Source organism: Oryza sativa, chromosome 6 (assembly GCF_034140825.1).
Source record: "Oryza sativa Japonica Group chromosome 6, ASM3414082v1".
NCBI lineage: Eukaryota > Viridiplantae > Streptophyta > Magnoliopsida > Poales > Poaceae > Oryza > Oryza sativa.
In genome coordinates this window covers 25,155,193-25,179,455 of record NC_089040.1, presented here as the reverse complement: position 1 = coordinate 25,179,455, position 24,263 = coordinate 25,155,193, and the positions used below count along the sequence as shown (strand labels likewise).

Here is a 24,263-nt window from a genome sequence, read left to right as displayed (position 1 = left end):
TCATATACAAAACCTGTCTGTATATATATACAATTTGATTTGTTTGCCTTTGCAAGTTGCAACACTACAGGAGTGATCATTACTCCCACATAAACAACCTCCCAAAATAGGGATTAGTTTATGGTTAGTGCTGGCCAAAGAACGCATGATTAGTTATAATACTAACAAGGGCATCAAGCACCAACAAGCAAGTGAAATGTAGGATTATAAAATGAGGCCATGCAAGTGAGCTATAGAAGCTAGCTAGAAGATCCCCTCCTGGCCTCCATGCCTAAGAAATTAATATTACACACACATGACTAAAAAAACATGAAGGTCATAGAAAAAGTGCATGCATGGTGGATATGATCCATTTTGCAAGATCTACAGATCCAAATAAATAATAGAACACTGAGAATATATATAGAAGCAATAATATGTGTAGCAACAAATCCTCACATCAAAATTAACAAATTATATTAATAGTAGTGCAATATTTAGGTCCAACATATAGACAAAATCTCCCTAGAACTATGTAAATCTCCAACAGGAACTAGTGAGACATGCAGAAACAAAAAAAAATGGAAAAAAAAAGAGAAAAAACATGGAATTGGTACTAGTACGTAGTAGTAGCCTCTCACCATGTTCTTGATCACTTCAAACTCCATTGCCATCCTCATGCTAATTAAGCTATGATGCATTTCTCAAATCCTCCTCTCCATCCCATTGCAGGATCGAAATTAATTAACAGCTTTTGATTAACTAGCCAAGCAAGCAAAACAACCAAAGATTTAACAGCAATTAATGAAGCAGCTAGCTAGGGTTAGGGTTTCTTCCTCCTTGCAAACCCAACTAGTTCACATCCTCCCAAAACCTCCATGAGATCTTGCATGCTAACTAGAGATCGAGTAGCCAATATTATTGCATCTATGCAAATGTTCATATATAATATATATATATATATTCTCTATTTATATATGGGAGCAGTAGTGATCGATCGATCAATCGAGCTTGGCAAACCCTAGCCCGTGGTCGCCGCCGCCGTCGCCATCGTCGTCTTCGTCGCCGGCTACGACGACGACGGCTGCCACGCTGAGACGGAGAGCAGCGGGCGCGTCTGCCACCCGAGGAAGCAGGCGCCGCGCGCCTCCTGCACGAGGTAGCCCTCCGACGGGTAGTGCAGCCGGAGCAGCAGCCGCGCCTGCGACACGGCGAACGCGCTGAGCGGCCGCGCCGCGAACCCCGCGGCGCGGGCGGCGCCGCCCCACCGCTCGATGCCGCGCCACCACCGGCCGCCGGAGGGCCCCACCGCGGCCTCGATCTCCCGGCCCAGCACCTCCTGCTCCACGGCGAGGCGCTCCCGGCTCCCCGGCGGCACCGTCGCCTCCAGCGCCTCGAACACCGCCGAGTAGTGATCCATGGCCACCCCGACCCGCCGCGGCAGGTCGTCGATGTGGTCGCCGCCGCCGCCGCCGCCGCCTGCTTCCCTCTCGGCGATGGTCACCACGGCGGGCGACATGGCCTTCACCCACTTCAAGAACGCGGCGAGCTCGTCGTGGCCGGCCAGGTTGTGCAAGAACATGACGCAGTTCACGGCGAGCGTCTCGTCCGGGTGAAACTCGAGGCCAGTGGCGGCGGCGGCGGTCGAGGCGGCGGCGGCGGCGCCGGTGCTCGTGCCGGCGACGTGGTGGGGCGCCGTGGTGGCGCAGGAGAGGAGGAGCGGGGTGAAGTGGAAGGGGAGGTGGATGGAGCGGGCGAAGGCGCGGAGGCGGTTGCCGGTGCGGAGGAGGGTGTCGCGGTCGGCGCCGGCGCCGGTGACGCGGACCTCGGGCGGGCCGAGCGCCGGGTCCGCGCGCTCGGCGATGGCCTGCAGCAGCGGCGGCCACTGCACGCCGTGGACGGCGTCGAGGTCGAGGATGTGGACGCGGCGCGCGCCGTCGACGGCCTCGAGGATGGCCTGGTTCGCCGTGAGGTGCGCGAAACGCAGGAACGGCGCGATCTGGTTGAACGCCAGGTACGCCCCGGACGACGCCGGCCGCGCCGCGCCGCCGCCGACGACGACGTGGCCATGGCCGGCCTTGGCGTCCACCCGGAGCGCCAGCGCGCGGGCGAAGTGGTACGCCAGGCGGTCCGCCGCGTCGCCCCGCGGCGACGCCGCCGCCGCCAAGACGATCTCCGCCGCTCGCCTCGCCGCCGGCAGGTCCCCCCTCTGCAGCAGGTCCGCGCACGCCAGCAGCAAGTCCCGCGTCGACGGCGCCGCCGCCGCAACGGCACGCTGATCACCGCCACCCTCAACGGCGGCGGCGGCCTCGCCACCGCCGCCGCCATTGTTCTTGCAGCCACCGCTGTTGTTATCCGTGTCAGAAGACGACGAGGAGTGGAGTGACCGGAGCATGCCGTCGCCGCCGCCGTAGCCGTCGTCGTCACCACCACCACCACCAGAGCTACTACAACGACGGTGAGCTGCCGGAGAAGGTGGCGGCGGCGGCGGCGAGGGGGGAGGAGGAGAGGGAGCATCGGAGGAGGGCGGGTTTAATAGGGAGGGCGAGCGTGCACGTCCAACATCTGGGCTTGCAATTGCAGCTTCCTTGACAGGACATCATCTGCCAAAAATACACAAGTGTTTTTGTGTGTGTGTGTGTGAGAGAGAGATTGTCACTAGCCTCACTGCCCAGCTACATCACCCCCATAGCTATAGCCTCTCCCTAGCTTCACTGTGCAATCCCAGCTGAGAAAGAAAAAGAAAGAAAGAAATTAAGCTACTCCAGCTTTTAGAGAGAGAAAGGTAGAAAGATTGGAGCTTTAGAGAGAGAAAGAGAGAGGGGTTAGCTAGGGGAGGAGGGGAAAGGTAGAGTGAGAAACTGAAAATATGAGGGGTTGGGGGAGAATGGGGGATGCTCATTCCTTGATGAGAGAGTGAGAGGGGGGAATCTAAAACATTCCAAGGATTGGTGGGCGAAATAAAAACATGCAAATGAGGGCTACTACTACTGGTTGATTGTAGTACTATGCTAGTGCCTTTAGATTAGCTAGAGTAGATGAATGGGTGATATGTGTGTGTGTGTGTGTGTTTGTGCAGCTGTGACTGTTTGTGCCATAGGGAGCTATTGCTAGAAGGATTTGGGTGGTGATCATTGGCTCTTGGCATCATGGCATGTGTATAGCTAGAGGGCAGTGTGGTTGTATGTTTATGTATGCAATGTGTAATGTGTATATATATGTACTAACTCCGTCCCAAAATAAGTGCAGTTTTGCACTATTCACGTTCAACGTTTGACCGTCCGTCTTATTTGAAAAATTTATAAAAAATTAAAAACATTTAGTCACACATAAAGTACTATTCATGTTTTATCATCTAATAGCAATAAAAATACTAATCATAAAAAATTTTCAAATAAGACGGACGGTCAAACGTTGAACGTGAATAGTGCAAAACTGCACTTATTTTAGGGCGGAGGGAGTATGTATTTATATATGTTAAGTAGAAGTATATGCTATAGACATATAATGATACTCCGGCCATCTCTAAAAGAGTGTATTTTTAGCTATGAATGAATCTGGATAATACTCTTTCAGGGACAAAGGGAGTATATATAATATGATGGTACTAGCTATTATTATATATTTGGTATTTCTTTAATTAAATGATCCTTTTAAAGCATTCATTTTTGTGTAATTGAGATCTTCACCAAGTCAGACAGTGTTGATTCCGGCTCTCCACTATTTGCTTTGTTGATTTTGGTCCCTTTTACTCATATCTCTACTATTATAAAAATTAAATATGTTTTTGTCAGTACTTTGTATGTCATTCTTGTTTGAGCTGGTTTTTAATTTCGTTCGCTTTTGCAAATATAGATTTGTGTTTGAGTTAGCTTTTATGTTTGTTCACTTTTGAAAATACAAAAGGAGTCGTATAAGAAATATATTTAAAAAAACTTGCATGCTAACTTGTGACGAAAGTCAAACTCCTAATTGTAGCTCATGACATTTTTAAAAAAAGTTCAAACGAATTTTTAGAGTAAATTTTACCCTAGCTAAACCGTATAACAATAATAAGATTAAAATAGTCTTCACCCGTTGCAACAAATGCGATATTTTTTTCTATTAACTAAAAATTATCTAACTGCAGGTCCTTGAATTTGATAAATTATTGAATGTTCAGGGCTTGAGGTCCGAGGACTTAAATCAACAAAAATAAAACCTACTTGGGATTGATTAATTGGTAAAACATGAAACTTGAGAACCTCAGTTTATCAAAGAGAGAGAGAGAGAGAGAGAGAGAGAGGACCTCACTTAAATAACTGCAAATTTTTCGAAGAAAACAAAGAGAATTTGGGGGAGTAATCATACACACTTGGGACTAATTAACTCTTAATAATTCAAAAGGTTTAGGCTATTGATAAACTAAAAAAGCATGCATGGAAACCTTTTTAACGAATAAAATTGCACATATAGAGGGTACTACTAGCACTCCTACTAGCTTAGAGTAAGTTATCATTTCAGACGGTTTGGACGGCTGCTCTGTGTTCTCTCTCCGAGTGTAGCCTACACACGCAATGCTTTAAATGGTTGAATAGAGACTAGACAGACCCAAGTCTCCAACCATCTCATGTTTTGTCCCTTGGTGGGATCTTCATTGATGATGGCCTCCAGATAACTTCCTTGCAACAAGAACAAGCACACCCCCCACACCTGGTCTAGCTGTGTCAGTGTTTCACATTGCATATACTATGCATCACACACATGTTACACATAAAGAAATTTATAACCTAGCTGCTACACATACTACATGCACAGTAGCAAGTGCCACTCATGTAACTTTTGAGATACATGGAGATGCAAGGGAAAATATACAGTACAAACCACATATGTAGTGAAAACTTGAAAACTACCATTGGATCGAGAAATGGACGTCCGAGATTCGTTTACGTCATCATGAGTTAAAATTTAACTCCGAGTAAAATTTTAACTCATGAGTGAATCTGCGAGTTAAATTTTAACTCATGATGACGTGGACGAATCTCGGACGTCCATTTCTCGATTCAACGGTAGTTTTCAAGTTTCCACTATATATGTGATTTGCACTACATATTTTCCCGAGATGCAAAGGATATACTATCATATATATACATCACATGCAATTCTAGCTGAAGCAGTAGTTGTACATGGTATGCAATGCATGAGAATGAGAGATGCAAAAAATGAGGGACAGAGAGGGCAGTGAACACTCACATCAAGGGCATCTTGATACAACACATTAGCAAACAAATGGAATATTGCAAAGAGGGGAGGGGAGGGGGATAGCTCTACTAGCTGTGAGTGAATGTGAGGGCATGGCATTGGGCACCCTTGGATGGAATGTCTCAGTCCCCAGATGAGGCAATCTATCATCACCTCCACCTGCACCCCATCATTACCCACCAAAAGGGACATGTGCATCTGTGTCATGCAACCACAGCATGCAGAGATCCCTTGCTTCCAACCCTGCACAAAATTTTGTACAAATAAGCATAGTATGTGTAGTTGTATACACACATGTGTAGAGAGAGCAACCAGTAGCTGGAGTAGCTAGCAGCATGCATTCAGAACAATACAAAAGGCAAAAGGAAACAAAGGATAATGGAGAGGGAGAAATCTTTTCACTTGTGGCATGGGAGAAAGATCATATACTCATATCTGTGCTTGCATGTGTGTGGGTCTAGTAGTACCTGCTGCTGATGTTGTTACTGCTACTACTTGTGAGTTGTGAGTTCTCTCTTGTGGGCAGAACAACAAAGGAATCTGCTACTCTCTCCTGTTGCTGCCTCTGCAAGGCAGTAGTAGCATCAAGAGAGAGAGAAAGTGAGAGAGGAGATGATTAGAGGTATTGGCAAAACCTCACATAAGGCCAGCAATGGACAGGAAGGCGAGAGAGAAATGCCCAAAGTGAGGAAGGCAACAAGCAGAAGCAGCTCATCACTCTCATGCATGCATCGATCACTTGCAGCAGCAACATCCAGTACAAGAGCCAGTAGAATAAAAATATACTACATAACAAAAAAAGAAAAAAAAAGAAAGAACTTGTGACTCTCCTCTCATAATCAATTACCTCCCCATATGCCTGGAACAATTGTGATTTGACATGTTCCAAAATCTAACCTTCATGCAGCATCACATCTCTCTCTCTCTCTCTCTCACGAAGAGTTTTAGAGAGAGTAGTATTATATGAGCTGAGGTTTGAGAAGGTTTTGGGAGGAGTTTTTGATTGGGATGAAGAAGTTTTAGAGAGAGGACTCGATCTTTGACTTGTTGAGTAGAGTTGAAGGAAGGGAAAGCTAAGCTAGGAGGAGAGCATGCATGCTCAAGAGATCGAACAAGATGGGGACCAAAGCTGTGATACTATAATGCCAAAGGAGACGATGTAAACAAAGGATTAGCCCAGAGAAGTCATGGTTTCAATAGTTAAACACTAGCAAATCCACAAAAGGTATATCGCCCCCACTCATATTGTTTGCTTGTTGCCACCTTTTTGCATAGCCTTTTTTATATTCTCCCTCACTTTCACACACACTCCCTCTCATATCTCCCCCCCTAATCCTAACTATTATGTACTACTAGTGTCTAGTGGTAGCCATTTGGCTGAACTCGCAAAAACTATGAGTGAAACTGTTCCATGTGGTTCTTGTCAGAGACTTGACATATGATGTAATGCAACAGGTGGGAAAAAGATCATCTCTACTAGATTTTGTGTGGTGTTTAATAACCAATGCCACTCACTACTTGAGGCCTTGATCAAGCCAGTGGTAACACCATTGCCTTCCCCTTCCATGAATGGCCTCTTGTTTATTCATTTCACTATTGAGAGAACTAGTAGGAGTACTCCACTAGAGGTCTATTCTCTTTTCCTTCTCTGTGAAACAGATCCCAGTGAAACCTACCTCACTCCAGTTCAATCCCATCAGATCACTCCCAACAACTCTAGCCCAGTTCCCAACACAAATGAGCAGTAGGAGTAGTATGCATGAATGAATGAATGAATGAATAATGCAGAAGTCAAACACACGTCGTCTTTCGAATCTTCTCCAGGGCTGTAAAGTCAAGGCTCAGGCATGCTCCAATTAATTTGTTCATCAGGGGAGTCACTCACTCAGTCGTCACAGGTGAGAAAGAACAGCTCGAGCTGATGATGATATGAGGCATGAAAAGGAAATGAAAGGAGAGGTGAAAGGAGCTTTGCATGCTTGGAAGACTCAAGAAATGAATGGAGAGAGAGAGGAGTATATTCTGCTTTAGAAGAAGAGTTCTTGCATGTAGCCGGAGGGCATCATCCTCTCTCGATCAATGGCTGCAAAAGTGATCCTTTGCTTGTGTCTTCTGATTACCTACGACTACGAGCATGCATGCACTCAAGTATAGCTAGTGTGTAACTTGTGCAGTCTGTAGGATAAGTTTTGGATACAATCTTCAGACAACATGGCAAATTAACCAAAGAAAGTCACTGATTTTTCTACCGAATTATTCTAATTGGAATGAGTATAGTTTGCAATAAAGGTAGGAAATGATACTCTAATCAATCAAATGGAACAAGTTAACACCATGTAGAGGAGATAACTAAAAGTTGTGTGATGTGATCACAGTCACTCTGGTAGGACCAGTTAACACAACCACCTACAAACCTCGCTTCAGGGGCAAGAAAACAATATTAACAAGATCAAGCACCAAACTAAAACATTATCTGCTACTCCTACTTAGTATTAAATAGCTCAGATCGAGTTCACAAGAAATCAACACTAGCAGACCAGAAGTAAAAAGGAAAAAAACCTTAAAACTTTACCATAACTTAAGTAACTGTCAGATCTAGCTAATGTATGTTGCTTCTAACTTTTCTACTACTACTATCCAACTTGTATATACCCCTAAGAACTTGAAATTATTCCTACCACAACTTTTTCTATGAAGATTATATATTTATTTAGAGACACAACCAATCAAGTACAGTACTTGCTTGAAGTGCAGAACAATCGAAGGGTCATGAGAGATCAAGTGGTCATCATCGATCAACGGTCCGAATATCCACTAATTAAATTAACTTTCAATATGAATCACACGAGATAGCTAAGAAAAGGGATATGCTAGCTTGACATGTTGTTAGTTTTGTACTATATTATTAATTAGGTCGGGTCCTCCATGGTCCACGCTCACCTGGTGAACATAATGGGGCTCATATATAGCACATCGTCAAGTTCTTTTGCATAAAATATTGGTGTGTGACGACACAACCTATCTTTTCCGCTAGCAGTTTTTCCGCGAGTTCAAGTAGATATATGTGAAAGGCATCCAAAGCATAGAGTGTGCCAAGGCCAGCCCTTCCTCTCATTTTTTTTCCAAGAACACAACTCTAAAATTATTTTTAGAGATAAGCTTCTTGTTGTTATGCTTATGGTGATACCTTAGTGTAATACTGCACTAAATTCAACAAAAAGAAATCACCTTTGCTACTTTATATGCATTGGCCGGCCCACTGAATAAAAAGAAGAAAAATGTCCACTGTAATTTAATTGAAAACATAATCAGTGTCATCTACTCAAAGAACATTTGCTGATGTCTCACCATTGTATATATATATATATATATATATATATATATATATATATATATATATATATATATATATATATATATATATATATATATATATATATATATATATATATATATATATATATATATATTATATTCCAACAATGCAACTAGAGTAGTTTCATATGCACATGCACAAAATACAGTATTTTCCTTACCAATAACCCTAGCTAACAAGCCCCATCAAAATTTCCTAATTAGCCCAACAACCCCTCCTAACAATCCAGCACATTTTGTGACCCCATCCACACCAACAAAAAAGAACAAACGAACGCGCGCGGCACGAATCTCAAGGGCTTTCTGCAGTATCGGTTAGGAGTACTAACTATCAACATTACGTACTCTACATGCTGTACTAGTACTAAGACAGCAGCAGGGGTACGTACAGTACAGTACAGTATACAGAAGGTACAGGTCCAAACTACGATGGATCTGACCAATCGGCCAAAACAGAAAGGTATGTCATGCGTCCGCTATCTATCTACTCCAGCATCTGCAAATTCTGCAGTGCACGAGCTAGAGCTAGAGATGATGGAGGAGAACAGAAGCTGTGGCCAGGAGCCTAGATGTCCACTCGATCACTATAGGGCAGGGGCACTAACGCATATAAAAAAAATTCTTCCCAAGTGCAGGTTGTGTCAAATCTAAGTACTCCCTGGAATATAAACATTTATGGAGTTTTTCTTTACAGAGGCTGGGGAAAGATGTACTACGGTAAGTTAAGATAAGAAAGTACTCTTAACTGGTTTGATTTTTTTGTGATGAAATCAGTTTATACATATTTAAGTTTTAGACTTGATAGGGGAGCTCGTATTTATGACTAGTTATTCTTTCAGCGAGGCGTTGTGATGATATCATTAATCTCAAAGTATATTGGCTTGATCTTTCAGAGATACTCACAAGAACAGACCGTGGGTGTGTACGTTTATAAGGGTAAATGTGCACATGTTGTGAGCGTTTGTAAAAAAGTAAATAAATTAAATTAAAAATGGTTCGTAGTTGGTTAAGATAAGGGCCCCCTTTTGAATCACAGGAATGAAAAAACGGAGGAACAGAAAAAACATAGGATTCTGACAGGAATGTAAGTGTAAAACAGAAGATTTCAAAACACAGGAAAAACATATGAATAACCGTTTGATTGGACCACAGGAAAAGCAGAGGAATTTGAGAGAGATAAAGACTCAAAGGATTTCTTCCATGAGGTTCTACCTCTTGTTAAAATTCCTCCAAAACTTGTATGGGAAGAGATATTCCATAGGAATTTCATAGGATTCCATAGAGTTCATTCCTTTGATTCAAAGGGCTTTGTAGGAAAAAAATCCTATAGGAATAAATCCTCTAAAATTTCTATGAATTTCTTTTGAATCAAAGGAGACCTAAATTCAGATATGGAGAAGTAGTTATATTTCAAGATAAAATTTAAGCGTGAGAAGCAGCGATATAGTACTATACAAATAGTAGTTGTACTCGTGAGTAAAATTTTATACTAATATCACACTCAGCCCACGCTCTCCAGTACAACGTGTGGCCAGGTGGAGGGGACAGCTGATTGATCGTTGTCTCCTGCAATCGTAATTAAATTAAGTTACCCTCGTGTCCTACAAAAGGTCAAGGATCTTCTGTAGGAGTGGCTGTTACTCCAAAGTTGAGACATGTTTTCGACCATTGCGTAAAACCATGTTCGATCGATTGGCACCTTTTCAAACGCTGGGAAATCTTGGCTCCAAGCTTGTTTCATTGAGTACTTCAATTTGACCAAGATGTTAATAACATTTTTTAGCTGAATTGTCTAAAGTTTGGCTAGTAAAATTGAACATGCAATTCACCTAGAATGACGCAATTTTATCAAACGTCTTACGTCAACGACACACGGAGTCTATACACAGTAATGAATAAATATTTGTTACAAGTATGACAATAAATAGGTGCCTAATTAACTCGATCGAACCTGTCTAACCTTCAGAACATTAAGGTTCTATATGGACAAGTAAAATATATTCATAAGAACTCGTTGCTCAAAGTTTTCTAGGAGAATTTTTAAAATCAAAACAAGCCATGTAAATAAAGTTTTTTTAGCAAAGTTGGGCAAGCCACAATTTGTGTGGCCAACAATTTGTTAGACACACTTCTGGTAAGTGGAAAGAAAACGAGACTATGATAAGTGGATCCAATTTCTTAAAAATGGAACCTCTCCTATCATAAAATTTGTTCAGACTTTTTTAAAGAGAATTTCTCGGTCTCCATATGCATCTTTGGACAACAAATGTGTTTTAGTTGATCTATTAACGTATTTCGATATTTAGGATGTAATATTGTCAACAAAAAAATCATGATTCACATGATATAATACTTCAGTCGTTTCGAGGCTTTACTAATTATAAGCATTGCATGGTAGAAATGATTTTTTTTATGTAAGTGAATGAAAACAATACCTTGCGGTTGCAACACATGACTGCTTACCTCATCTCCACAGAAGATCCCAACTGGAACACCTGGCACTGGCTATTTCTTTTTGTAACAATATAAAGTCAACCGGATTTTGGATTTTTGAAGACAAGACTTAAGCATGGAGCAAAGCAACCCAAGATCTTGCTTCTATGGACATAAACATATGCTCCTGCCAGTAAGTTTCTCCTGAACTTGTCTGCCTGTTTTCTGGAAAACAAAGACGGTCATGGGTTAGTTTAAGACTTGAATATTCTCAAACTGCTGGTACACTGTTATTCTTCTGGAAGAAAATACACCAAACCTTTTATTCCTTTTATTTTCCATTCTTTTTTCTTCTCACCGGGATCTAGAAAGGTCTGGCCTTTGCTTTTTTTAAAAAAAAAATCTACAAGATGTGGCTTTTAGTACTCTAGTAAATAACCTAGCAGCCTCTGAATTGGAATGTAGCCATGTTGGCGTCGTGTGACTGCTGGACCCAACCATCAGGCTTCAGTTGTGGGGCAGGACAGAAACGAAAATGAGTAGCTTTAAGCATTCAGATTTGTCCTGCCCTGAAGGAATTTCAGAATTCTTCTCCCATTAAGGGCACAAAGGATTTGTTCTTTTCCCAAACAACGCAAGCAAAAGTGGCAAATGAAAACTTCAATAATATTGCTGGTCAAATCCCACTCTAACTAAGAAATAGCAGGCATTCTGTTGTTCCCTCAAAAAAGATATATATTGTTCATCAAACAGAGAGATTAAGATATGGTTCCAGAAGGGAATAACTCAGTAATCATCAAGGAGAAAAGAAAAACAGAGCAGCAGGCATTTCCTAGAAGCAAACACAAGTTGCACGGTGCATCTTAAGTTTGCTGGTTTAGCACCATCGAGCAATATAATAGTATTGTGTCAAATTGTAGTCTTGGTCCCCCTAAAACAATCAATTCAACTCTATGCTACAACAGTAAAGGCATCCATCATTCGATAGACACAAGGAGCAGCAAATTTTGGATGAAATGGACAGCGCATTTGTCAAAAAGGCAGTGCTCAATTTGTAGACCTCACCTAGCTAAATAGCATACATGTAACATCATAAACAATGCTGAACATGGTCCAAAGAGAGAGCACAAACCTATGGAAACATCCAACTTAAGAGCATGTCTTCTTGGCTGTACATACATTGAACCCTATGAAGAGGCTTTATCCCTTGACCTACTCTTTTCATAGCACAAACCACGTAATCTACTACTACCTTTATGTGATATGAATGGACTGGAGCAAAAACCTCAAGGTGCTCAACCCAAGTCATCAATTTTCTAATTGAGAACTTCAAAGATTCCCTTATCACATTATAGTTTTATTGACTAGTTAATATTTCAGTCCTCATCGTAGGCACACCGATCATTCCTGTACTCTAAATCTTCCTTTCCCCTTCTTGATGCTCTTTCTGTGAGAATAAATCCATGTAAAAAGTCCTTTGGACTTTTAATGGCTATTATTTCAATGGGCTAAGGCAGAGTCCAACAAAGGAAGATCATGCTCAAGATGCTCTGGATCAAGCAGATGGCGACATTAGCTTTGTGTGCCTAGTGGGGGATAAGGAAAAGCTGGAAATTAGCAGCACTAACAGCATCTTAGAAGGCTGGGGGTGCTCATAACCACAATCTATGGATATTATTAGAAGGCATCTTGTGATTGTGGCGACTTGTGTAATTACAAATAATTAATCAAAGGCATGCATCAAAGGCAGATTTTGGTCAGTAACTAGATACTTTTTTCTATTTAATAAAGTAAAACAATTTTGTAATGAAAGGGAAGCGCCATATACTGTATCACAAGAATCCCAAAATTCGAGTTGCTTGGTCAAAGGAAATATTGATCAGGTTTGGCTTACTTGATGGCCGAGGAAACTTGAAACAATCTGGAACAGGATCTTTCAAGAAGGTTACAGATGCCAAGAGGATAATGGTGAGACTTCTACTAAAATCCTTAATTTTTAATCTGCCACTAGAATGATAGAATCCTTCAATTAATCCGCATTACTAGTTAGTGGACTCTGGTCATGGAAGATACCTCACGTTTGCAAGCTTTCATTGTCTCTAACAGTGTAAGAAGGAACCCCATTGATCACAACGTAGCATGTAATTTAGTTGACATTTGTCATTAACAAATAATAAAAAAGAAGACACAAAGAAAAGCTCCTTAAAGTAAAGGTAACAGGAGATCCTGAAGCCTGAAGGTACACAGTAGGTGAGCATAAGTGCTAGTAGAGATTTCTGCTACTGTCGATGTACCAGTGTTTAACTGAACATATGTGCACTAAAATAAGCAAAGAATAAGTAAAGGAGGTCACCTTTAATTTGGTCCTACTACATCCTTCATAAGTGATAATTAAATTTTGATCCTTTCTTTGGTATAGTACTTTGATTTAGTATAAGTGCAGAACAAATAAATCAATAACAGCCACAGATATGTTCAGCAACTGTCAATAGAATCTAATATTTTTTCCAAATGCAATATTACTAAAAAATTTATTAACCTTGAGACATCTTCTATTTGCACCTTTTTCCCTTATGTCAGTACTAATGGTGTTCTGCTTTGCTTGAAGATGTTCAGCTTCTACAGAGAGTAACAACGATGTCAGATGAATAGAACTTTGTACTTTGTAGGATAAGAATGACATAAGACTCATCTAATACACCCATGAATCCAAAAGCGAATCTTACATGACAAAAAAAATCTAATTTAAAAATCTAAGAAAAATGGACTTTCAGAGACTTTCTATAGTTTCTAGTAGGTTCAACTTAGGAATTTAACAGATAGAGAAGTTCTCTTGACACATTTTCGATTCTTTAGTCACTGATTTCTTTGATTTACGATGGCAGCAACAGCATAGTATATGTCCCGCTCCTGAATTCCTGATGTAGATTTTGCATCATGGTGATCAAATTAACATATTGTCACCGATATCAAGTGAATATTTGACATAAATAAGAACATGGCGTTTAAATGAATCATTTATGAACTATGACATTTCTTAGTCCAAAATCAGGCCAAATTGATTGCAACTATGAATTGTAACTAAAAAACGGTCGACTCTTCATATGTCTATCAGACAATTACTTCCCCTTGTTTAACATCACATAGCACTAGATCAACTGATAGATTGCCCTTTTCGTAGCTGACTGAACCAACTAAATCCATGGTTGATTAGTGGTTCTCATCCAGTTGAAGTACAAGTTTTTGGTGGAGCACAAGTTGACAATAACCAAGAAAAGCTACTAACATTGGATTTTTCATGCGCACACGCCACAGCCCATTTTCAGGTTGATGCCCCCAGCCACTATCATCTTCTCAAAAGAACAACAGCTACGATGCTGGAAACTTTGTCCAAAAGAAAGCATGAAAGGAAATTAAAGCATGCTTTCTTTGACAGTTTGACCCTGATAAGTTCATGGTCCCCTTTGACTACAAAGAGCTACACAAAACAATCAAAGTCACGTCCAAAAGCAACACGCAACGATGCCTGATGCCGTGCTATCTAAACAAACACAATCTGCACGGGCTATGAATTCATACATGCAACCACCGAAGAACAACTACCTGAAGTGCTCGGTCCAAGGCCAATTTTGACTGTACTTGACAGAAACCAAATTTATACACAACAAACAAGCAAGCAAAAATGTTGTCACTCACCAACCTTAGTTCTTCCTGTTTGTCATTTATTCTCCTATGACTCCCATCTAAAATGCAGCACTACCATAGCAACATTCCATTCTCAGAATAGGATCACACACAAGGTGACAGAACACCTGGTTTTTTTAGAGAGTACATAGACAAAATGTCGTGCAAGAGCAGCAGTATGTGCACATAATTCCACGAGATTTGTTCCTTCCGATACACATTTTTACTTCTTTCTAGCCCAAAAAAAAGTAATGGGAAAAACGAAGATAAATTTTATTCAGGCAAGCACCGCTTGGGATTAAACTTTTACTACTAATAAATTCTCGCGATCTAAAAACATATCATTCTTCTATTCAATGAAATTGGCGGCCTCGTCGATTCGTCAAAAAAAAACATCTCATCCGATTGAAATAATAAGGGGTGGATTAGTTTCTGGGATGATGATCGGAGAGAACTGAAAATTTTTTTTTGGAACAATTACACGAACACAGCATGATCGAACTATGCACGTACGAGGAGCGAGGATTGGGGCCATACCTAAGACGGATGCGCCTCGCCGAGCCCGCGCCTTCAGCGCGGCGGGAGGAGCGATCCCGATCCAGCCATCGGATCGCGAACTCCCCGGCGGCGGAGGCGGAGGCGGAGGTTTTCCCGGCGGCAAAACAGAGGGCGGCGCGGAGGGGCACTGTGCGGCGGACAGGTGGGTCCCACACGATGAGCGTGAACCGATGGTTGTGTTGTGTTTTGGGCCTTGTTCTATGGTGGCATTGGAATAAGTTCACTTTGGGTCCCTCTATTTGTCGCTCAGTCCGATTTTCATCCTGAACCACGAAAACGGGTATGACCCGTCCCCCAACTTACGAAAACCGGACAGGTCCCTCGGCAGTATAGAGGGCGGTTTTGGCCGACGCGACGCCTATGTGACTAATTTGACTCAGTCTTCATCTGACGTGGCATTGACATGGCAATTCGATGTAGAAAAATATTAATCCACATGGGACCCACATGTTAGTTTAACGCACAAATTAATAAAAATGATGGGGCCCACGTAGGCCCCACATGTCATTCTCACCCTTCTCTTCTTCCTCCTCCCTCCCTCTCCACGGCGTCACAAGGAGGTCCGGCAGTGGTGGCCGACGACGCGACAACGACGACACGGGAGAAGGCTGGGTGTCGGCGGCGGGAGCGCTGGGGGGAGGGGCTCCGCGTGGGGGGCGCCGCCCGCCCCTAGAAGCTACTCCTCGTCTTCGTCCGCGGCGCCGGCGCAGACCCCGCGCGGAGTTCAGAGCCGTGCACGTGGGCGGAGGGGTGCAGCAGTAGTTCGGCGCCACGCGGTGGCGCCAGAGATGTCGCCACTCGCCGGCGGGAGGCAGCGGCGGGCGGATCTCCATGGCAGAAGCGGCATCGCCCATCAACAGCCGGCTCGCCGCGGGCCGTCGGCGGCGGCGCCGCCATGGCTAAATTCTCGTCGGCGAAATGCTGCATGAAATCTCGGCGGCCACCAGAAGCAACCTGGTGATTTTGGTTAGCTCTGTTAATTAATTACCGGCTAAATAAACACATACTTTTCCACTTTTTTCCTTAACCATCGTTCACGAGCACGGTGACAGCCCGGCCACCTCAGCCTACCACCAACGGCCTCGGCGGAGGAGCGCACCTCGCCTCCGCACGCCGGCTGCCGGGCTCTTCGCACCGGCGCGGACTCCAGCGTCATCAGAGCAGCTCACTGAATGGGCGCGGAGCTGCGCGAAGGGGGAGCAGGCAGGCGGTGAGGTCGTGGCGATGGTGGAGGGCCTCTCCGCCCCGCTCGTCGCCCGCTCCGCCGGCCGGTCGCTCCGGCCGCCGCCCGCCACGGAGGAAGACGGAGAGGAGAGCAACAATGACGATGGGGAGCAGTGGGGGATAGAGAGAAGGAGAGAGACGATAGAGAGAGGGGGATAGAGATAAGGGGTAGTGAAGATGACAGGCGGGGTCCACGTGGGCCCCACCAATTTTCTATTATTGTGGGTGTGAAACTGACATGTGGGTCCCATAGGATTTATTATTTTTTGATTGAATTGCCACGTAATCACCACGTCAATGCCACGTCAGATAAAGACCGAGTCAAATTAGCCACGTAGGCGCCACCTCAGCTAAAACCGGGGTCAAATACTGCCGAGAGACCTTATTTAAACGGTTTCGTAAGTTGGAGGACCTGTCGTACCCGGTTTTGCGATCAAGGGACGAAAATCGGACTGGGCGACAAATAGAGGGACCCAAAGTGAACTTATTCCGGTGGCATTTGTGATAGCCCAGGTTTGGGCTTATGTGGCCCATTTGTTCTTTCACGGATTAAACCACATCTAATTTTCCAAAAAAAGAAAAGGAAAAAATATAATCACCGTCAAATTTGAAGATTGTTGAAAAAAATCACGTTGTTTTTAAATGCAATAGATAACATCCCGGCCTTTACTCAAAGGAGCTACAACTTTAAAAAAAATAGCTATATTTATGGCGCCATATTTTTCACTAAAAATTAGTCAACATGTATTTACATTGTAAATCTCTAAATTACATATGTAATTTTAGTGTGTTTATAGTGTAAATATCAAAATTACATATGTAAATATCAAAATTACATATGTAATTAGTATGTAATTACCGTGTAAATATGATGTAACTAACATGTATGCTAATCACCGATACTCAAATTTGTTTATATTTACTCCTACTAGTAACATGCCCGTGCTAATGCTACGCTACTATTAAATAGGTCGTTCCTGTTTACGCTAATCACCGACAGCCTACGCACGTACTACTGCTACACGAATCTCAATGGCATCAATGGTCTAGAATCCGACTGAGATGAGGAACAAAATATGGCGCAACATGTTTAGCAAATCCGTAAAAAAAATCACGTGGATGACTTCCTAATTCCTACCCACCGAACTTCGATTACGTTATATGTTTCGTAAAAACAAATTAGCGTTGTAGTACTATTTGAATTTATTTAATTTTTTATCTCGAGGCATGTACTTCATTTGTAGTCACACGTAAAGCGTGCAGGCGTCCTCTCCCGCCGCCGCATATGCCGGCGCCGCGTGTTACGCGTGACGGCGCGGCCGCCGGCGCACGGTAAAACCGGTGATCAAACCAGTGGAATCGTGGACGCGCGCGCCAGCTGCACGCACGCACGCCAGCGAGCTAGCGCTCGCCGCCGAAATGCACGCGCCCTCGAACACCAACGGCGCCGTCGTCTTCCTCGCCGCCGCCGTCTCATTCCTCCTCCTGCTGCTGCTCGGCTCGATCCGGCATGCTCGAGCGCAGCAAGAAACCGGGTAGCTTTCACTCTCCATCGATCGATCGCTTTTATATTACATGTTGCAGCAGCTAAGTACTAGCTAATTGGTGATTGAATTTGAATACTGCTCGATCGATTGATCGTTGCGGGCAGACGACGAGATGGAGTTCAGCTACCGTCGCGGCGACGACGACGGGCCGGAGCGGTGGGGGCACATCAGGCGGGATTGGGCCGCCTGCTCCTTCGGCTTCGGCCGCCGCCAATCCCCCATCCGCCTCTCCGCGGCCGCCGCCATCGCCGCCGGCGGCCGCGGCGGCTACGACCGCCGCCGCCTCCCTCGTCAACCGCGGCCACGACATCATGGTGAGGTTCGACGGCGACGCCGGCGGGGTGGTGGTCGACGGCGAGACGTACGCGCTGCGGCAGATGCACTGGCACTCCCCGAGCGAGCACGCCGTCGACGGCCGCCGGTACGACCTGGAGCTGCACATGCTGCACCAGAGCGAGACACGCGACGGCCGCTACGCCGTCGTCGCCCAGCTGTTCGACATCGGCCACCGCCGCGACGCCACCCTGGACATGGTGATCACCCTCTGTTCCACATCTTCTACTATCTACACGTAGGCAGGGTTGGAAATTTCGGACGTCGGTCATTTCGGTCCCCTCCGATACGATATTACTTCGACGGAAATTTTTCAATTTTGTCATGAATTTTGGTCATATTTGTTCAAACTCAACTAAATTTTGTTCAAAATTTCGGACCAAAATTTCCAAAATTTCAGGATTTCGGTGACCTCCGACACGATCGGCCTAACCGATAAAGTGAACCCTGCACGTAGGTCCCGTTCTTTTCTCCAACAAGAGTTGAATGAACATTAAGATTTTCGTGACACGCTTTTCAAACTGCTAATCGACGCGTTTTGTGCAAAAATTTTCTATACGACAGTTGCTCTAAAATATCATATTAATCTATTTTCCAAGTTTGTAAACTCAATCAATTATACGTTAATACCACCTCGTTTTGCGTAAAAAACTTAATCTTCATCTTCAGGAGAAAAGAACACCGCCGTAGAGGAAGACTACGAAAAAGTATACAGTTGTAACGGAATAGCAAATATATACCAATCTGGTACCTTTAATACCAAATATGATACACCGTATAGGTATGATGACATCAGCATGATACGTAAGTAGCGGATCTGAGCATGATTTTACTAAGTATCATGTTGATGTTAGCATGATACTATAGGTATCAGAATCTATATCATGTTGACGTTAGCTATTTCGCTATAATAGTATATCGTTCTATAGTATTTCTACTACACGTAACATTGTAACATGTGATCGATGTCTGCAATGTACTACCTCCATATTTTAATGTATGACGCCATTGACTTTTTTGTCTAACGTTTGACAATTTGTCTTATTTAAAAAAAATTATGTAATTATCATTTATTTTAATGTGACTTGATTTATCATTAAATGTTCTTTAAGCATGATATAAATATTTTTATATTTGCACAAAAAAATTTGAATAAAACAAATGGTCAAACATTGGTCGAAAAGTCAACGGCGTCGTATATTAAAATACGGAGGGAGTAGCTGGAGCCATACATCAAGAGGGTGGCCAAAAGGAGGAAGGGGCACGAGGTGGAGATCGACGACGACGTGGATCCGAGGTGGCCGGTGAAGGGAAGCGGCGTTTACTACAGGTACACGGGCCGTTCCGGCCTGTCACGTTTTGTAACTAAAGCTCTATTTTTTTTTAATATATTAACGTGTAATATTTTTTTACGTGTTAAAAAAAATCTACAGGTACACGGGCTCCTTCACCACGCCGCCCTGCACCGAGGGGATCACTTGGACTGTGTCCACGAAGGCAAGCCACACACATCACAGATCAGATCATTAATTTCTTTCGTGAGTTAGTCGTCTGATGGCGCAAGCAATTGCGAGCGTATATGCAGGTGCGGCGCGTGTCGCGGCAGCAGATGGAGCTCCTCTGCGAGAAGTCGTCCACGATGTAAGTAAAGCGAGTGCAGTGCAGTGCATTGACGTGTGCCACGATCGAACGACAATTTTGCGCTTGGCTTTGTCGTGAGTAAAAACGTTTGTTGGTTTGCTTAATTGCAGGGTGACACTGGAAGGCAAAGTAACACGAACTCATCGAAGACGGCTTGTCAAATTTTCATGTTTATAGCATAATAGTAATGCATGACAGATGTGTGACAAATTTCACCTTGATCAAAATTAACAGAATCAAAAAACATGCTAAAAGCAAGTCATCAGATGACACACTACGGGATAAACAAGCTGCGACATAGTACTAGGATTTTGAAACATGAATCGGTTAACCTAGCTAACTAGCTGGAAAATCCATGGATCGAGATTGATTGATTGATTTGATTATTAGTATTGCCTAGTCGAGGCGACGGAGGATGCCATCGTTGCCGACGCCGCGCTTGCTCTCTCCGTAGTCCTCCGGCCTGAGGACGGACAAGTCTATCTCGTGGGCATGGTCGCGGGCGAACGCCGCCTCCTCCTCCGGCGTCGGCAAGCGCATGTTGAACCTGGCGTAGCTCTCGGCCCTCGTCGCCGCCACCCACGCGGCGAGCTCCCTCTCCTCGCGCAGCTCCTCCTCCTCCCTCTTCTCCCGCTCCCTCATCTCGCCAAGCATCCTGAACACGCTCGCCACGGCCCCGATCCAGTCCGACGGGTCCTCCTCTGCCGCCGCCGTCTCCGGCTCCTTCCTCTTCGCCGCCATGGGAGGCAATGCGGCTTTCAACTTTTCAAGTTTCAGCTTTCAACTTTCGATCGATCTCGATCTGATTTGAGACACAGGGGGGTCTACGGGGATCTCCTATTTAAAGGGGGGCACGCGCCAAGTCTGACTCGTTCTAGCCTTCTAGGTAATCCTAGTCGGATTCTAGAGTGGCAAAAAAACAAAAACAGAAAAAAAAAACAAACTTGACGGACTGAAGATGCTTCTTCACTTCCTCAAATACTGTAACAGACAATGGATGCTATAGCAAACAAAAGTTTTGGCTGTACTGAATCCAAACAGGCATGGGCAACAAGTCAACAACATAAAAGATCCCATTACTCGATCGACCATGCAAGTCCAAGTTTTTTTTTTGGGGGGGGGGGGGGGGGGGGGCTAATGGGCGATCGATCGCCAGGCGATCAGCCCCCCTCCCCTATACTCCATACACTCCTCCCTCATCCTCCTCCTTTTCTTCTCTTCTTACTACAGTACACCACACAAATTTTTTTAAAAAAACCAAAAGTTAGAAAAAAATTATGTATAGAAATACTATATATAAAAAATTTAAATTCAAATTCAAATTTGAATCGGGTATGTAAACTTTTGACTTATAAATTTTAGGTGTATAAACTTTAGATGCATAAAAATACTATATATAGAAAATATTTGAATTCAAATTCAAATTTGAATAAGATATAATTCAAATTCAAATTTGAATCGGGTATGTAAACTTTTGACTTATAAACTTTGGTTCTATAAACTTTAGGTGTATAAACTTTAGATGTATAGAAATACTATATATAAAAAAATTGAATTCAAATTCAAATTTGAATCGGATATATAAACTTTTGACTTATAAACTTTTGGTCTCTAAACTTTAGATGTGTAAACTTGAGGTGTATAAACTTTATGTGTATAAATTTACTAAAATAGTAAAGTAATGCGGTGCAAAAAAAGAAACCAGGTAGAGAGAGAGAGGGAGAGGGGGATTGATCGCTACCCCCGGTCCCGGGCGATCGATCGCCGATTAGGATTTTCGAGTCCAAGTTCTAGTACGTGGAGTAGTTACGTGGCAGGAGATGGAAACAGGTCTCATGAGAGGAGAATTCTTGAGCACAGAGACATTTACCCCCAGATTACACCACAGAAGCCATCGTTACGCCATTCTCCCTTGGCTCAGTTGGTCAGGGTAACTGCAAAACAGTAGGCAAATTCTCAGAAAATAATCAAGGCACGCAAACTCTGTTTCATTCCCTCCAAATTCACATAAGAATGCGCATTGACATACCCAGCTTCTTGTACATCTCTTCCTCTTTAAGCACCACCTTCCGCAACTCATGCGCTGCGTATTGCATACGGCGAAAATGAAACTGCACCGATTTCTTCAGGGTCTCCATCCTGGCCAGCGCCACCCTCATTTCCTCTCCACCAGCCGCCATACCTTCCATGGCATCCTGAAGTTGGTTCTCAAACCTTAGGCGAAGGTAATGAGCACTGTGCTCTTCATCGAGTTCATTTAGATCCATCCTTTTGTAGGCCAGGGCTTTTAGGCTCTACACAAATCAGGGCAATTAGTCAATTTATCATTCCGCATAAATGAATAGATATCTAATAGAGGACACAAGAGAGGATGCATCTCAAACATTATTAATATACAGACAGAACAAAGCAAAGAGTAGTTCAAAGAGCCCTATAACTTAAGTTCTGGGTAACTATTCCCTCTTAGCTCAGATCATACTGAGAAATGAAGGTTTATCTTGGTCCATCACAGTCCATACAATAAGTTTAAATTGAACATGGGTGCAATTGCAGAGCATGGATTAACATACCAGAAAGAAGATACTACCTCCATCAGTTTAAATGGAACATGGATGCAACTGCAGAGCATGGATTAACATACTAGAAAGAAGATACTACCTCCATCCCATAATATACGGGATCTGCATTGCCAAAATCCCTTATATCCTGGGGAGGTAGTATTACAGTGGAGGATAACATTATTGGACGATCTTTGGAGGCAGTACAGTTCTTCCTAGCAAACAACACTGACCACTTGAGTATTTCAATTCAGCATTTATTTGCTTTTTTCCCAAGAATAAAGGGGCAATAAGCCTGTAGCATTTTCACCCAATAAGTTTGATGCACAGTTTTGCCCGAATTGTGGCACAAGTTCTAGCTAATCGCCTTGCCCCTAGATTAAATGAGTTGGTGTCAATGAATCAAATTATCTTCATTCATAAGAGATTGATTCATGAAAATTTCCTTTATGTTCAAAACATAATCCTACTCCTCTCAAGAAAAAAGGACTCATTCACTCTTCTTTAAACTGGATATTTCAAAAGCTTTTGAAAATGTATTGCTGGCCTTATTTGCTGGAGGTTCTACAGGTTTTGATATAAAATGGAGGAACTGGGAGTCCAACACTCCAACCACCTAGCCATGTTCACTTCTAGAGTTTTGCCTACAGTACCAGGAGATGATATCGTGCATGCAAGGGGTCTGCAGAAGGTTTTTGAGGTGGCAAAAGAAATTTATTTACTCTCTCGGTCTCTCCTCTTACCAAAACATAGCCCGTTTCAGATGATCGCTTTACACAGATGATGATGTTCACTTCACTAAACACAACCTAAAGGATCTAGAAGTAATTGGTAGCATTCTATGGCTGTTGCTGCAGCAAAAGACCCATGCAGCTGAGAACTCGCTGAGGCGACACTGGCCTCATAACCAGATTTGCAGCCTTTGCAATGAAGCTTTTGACGAGATACATGCCATTTGGCCAAAGAACATCTACATATGAAATCTGGAACAAGGTTTGTCGGATGAGATTCTAAACATACCTTCACAAGCAATTTGTTAGTATAGGATGAACAGGAGGAGCACAATTGCACAACTACACATCGATTAGTTTAGAACAACACATGGAGGAGGAGGAGGAGCACATAGATTAGTTTAGAACAACACGAGGAGGAGGAGAAGGGCATGAGAGGAACTTACCATGGTGACGAAGAGGAAGGGGAACCCGGCGTACGCCTGGTCGGCGAGAGCGGCGAACTTGGGGTCCTCGTCGGCGACGTACACCACGGTGGGGACGTCGATCAGCTCCCTCAAGGGAGAGAGGGGCTCGGGGGAGGGAGGCGCTCCGAGCTCCACGGGGTCCGCCATGGCGGATGGCGGCGGCTCGATCCGCGCTTCGCCGGAGAGCGGCGCGGCGATCGGCGAGGCGAGGAAGAGCTCGGGGTCGCGAGACGCGGAGATGGGGATGGGAGGCGAGAGAACAAAAAAAAATGCAGCGTAATCTGAATGGGTTCTTCCTCGCAGATGCTTGAAGCACTCCTCCTTCCTGATAAACCATAATCTGAGATTTGAGGCTTGCTTCCATATTTATTTGAGATCACAAATTCTATGACCAAATTCTACTCCCTAGAATATAAATCTTCTTCTTTCTCAAGAGAGTAGATTTGGGCTGTTCGAGAGCTCCAAAGGTTGAAGAAGAGCTACAGGGGACCA

At 43.7% G+C, this 24,263-nt stretch overlaps 4 protein-coding genes and 1 pseudogene across 6 annotated transcripts; 2 read left to right on the top strand and 3 right to left on the bottom strand.

Annotated features, from left to right (window-relative positions):
- Nucleotides 1–434: 434 nt before the first annotated feature.
- On the bottom strand, nucleotides 435–3,235 carry LOC107278653 (protein MONOCULM 1). The gene has a single exon (XM_015787186.3). The coding sequence runs from the start codon at nucleotides 2,372–2,374 to the stop codon at nucleotides 1,049–1,051; it is 1,326 nt and encodes a 441-aa protein (XP_015642672.1). The 5' UTR covers nucleotides 2,375–3,235; the 3' UTR covers nucleotides 435–1,048.
- Nucleotides 3,236–5,070: 1,835 nt separating this feature from the next.
- LOC4341503 (uncharacterized) lies at nucleotides 5,071–24,108 on the bottom strand. 3 transcript variants are annotated; one of them, XR_003242918.2, is made up of 6 exons: nucleotides 23,751–24,108; nucleotides 22,045–22,309; nucleotides 21,886–21,949; nucleotides 13,568–13,647; nucleotides 11,059–11,253; nucleotides 5,071–5,463 (listed from the first exon to the last, which is right to left on the bottom strand). XR_003242918.2 is itself a non-coding variant. In XM_015788168.3 (4 exons), exons 1-3 carry the CDS (start codon nucleotides 23,916–23,918, stop codon nucleotides 21,933–21,935), a joined length of 450 nt encoding a protein of 149 aa, XP_015643654.1. In that variant the 5' UTR covers nucleotides 23,919–24,108; the 3' UTR covers nucleotides 20,170–21,239; nucleotides 21,886–21,932. The 3 variants fall into 3 exon arrangements, 2 of the variants coding, with proteins under 2 accessions (XP_015643654.1, XP_015643653.1); XM_015788168.3 differs by lacking the exons at nucleotides 5,071–5,463; nucleotides 11,059–11,253; nucleotides 13,568–13,647 and adding an exon at nucleotides 20,170–21,239; XM_015788167.3 differs by lacking the exons at nucleotides 5,071–5,463; nucleotides 11,059–11,253; nucleotides 13,568–13,647 and having other exon boundaries at nucleotides 21,654–21,949.
- Nucleotides 17,884–18,759, top strand: LOC136351216 (alpha carbonic anhydrase 7-like; annotated as a pseudogene).
- On the top strand, nucleotides 19,374–20,494 carry LOC9267685 (dioscorin DB3S-like). The gene is made up of 5 exons (XM_066311763.1): nucleotides 19,374–19,400; nucleotides 19,595–19,704; nucleotides 19,808–19,871; nucleotides 19,960–20,015; nucleotides 20,126–20,494. Exons 1-5 carry the CDS (start codon nucleotides 19,374–19,376, stop codon nucleotides 20,190–20,192), a joined length of 324 nt encoding a protein of 107 aa, XP_066167860.1. The 3' UTR covers nucleotides 20,193–20,494.
- LOC4341504 (uncharacterized) lies at nucleotides 20,170–20,831 on the bottom strand. Its single transcript, XM_015788169.3, has one exon. The coding sequence runs from the start codon at nucleotides 20,754–20,756 to the stop codon at nucleotides 20,412–20,414; it is 345 nt and encodes a 114-aa protein (XP_015643655.1). The 5' UTR covers nucleotides 20,757–20,831; the 3' UTR covers nucleotides 20,170–20,411.
- Nucleotides 24,109–24,263: the final 155 nt, after the last annotated feature.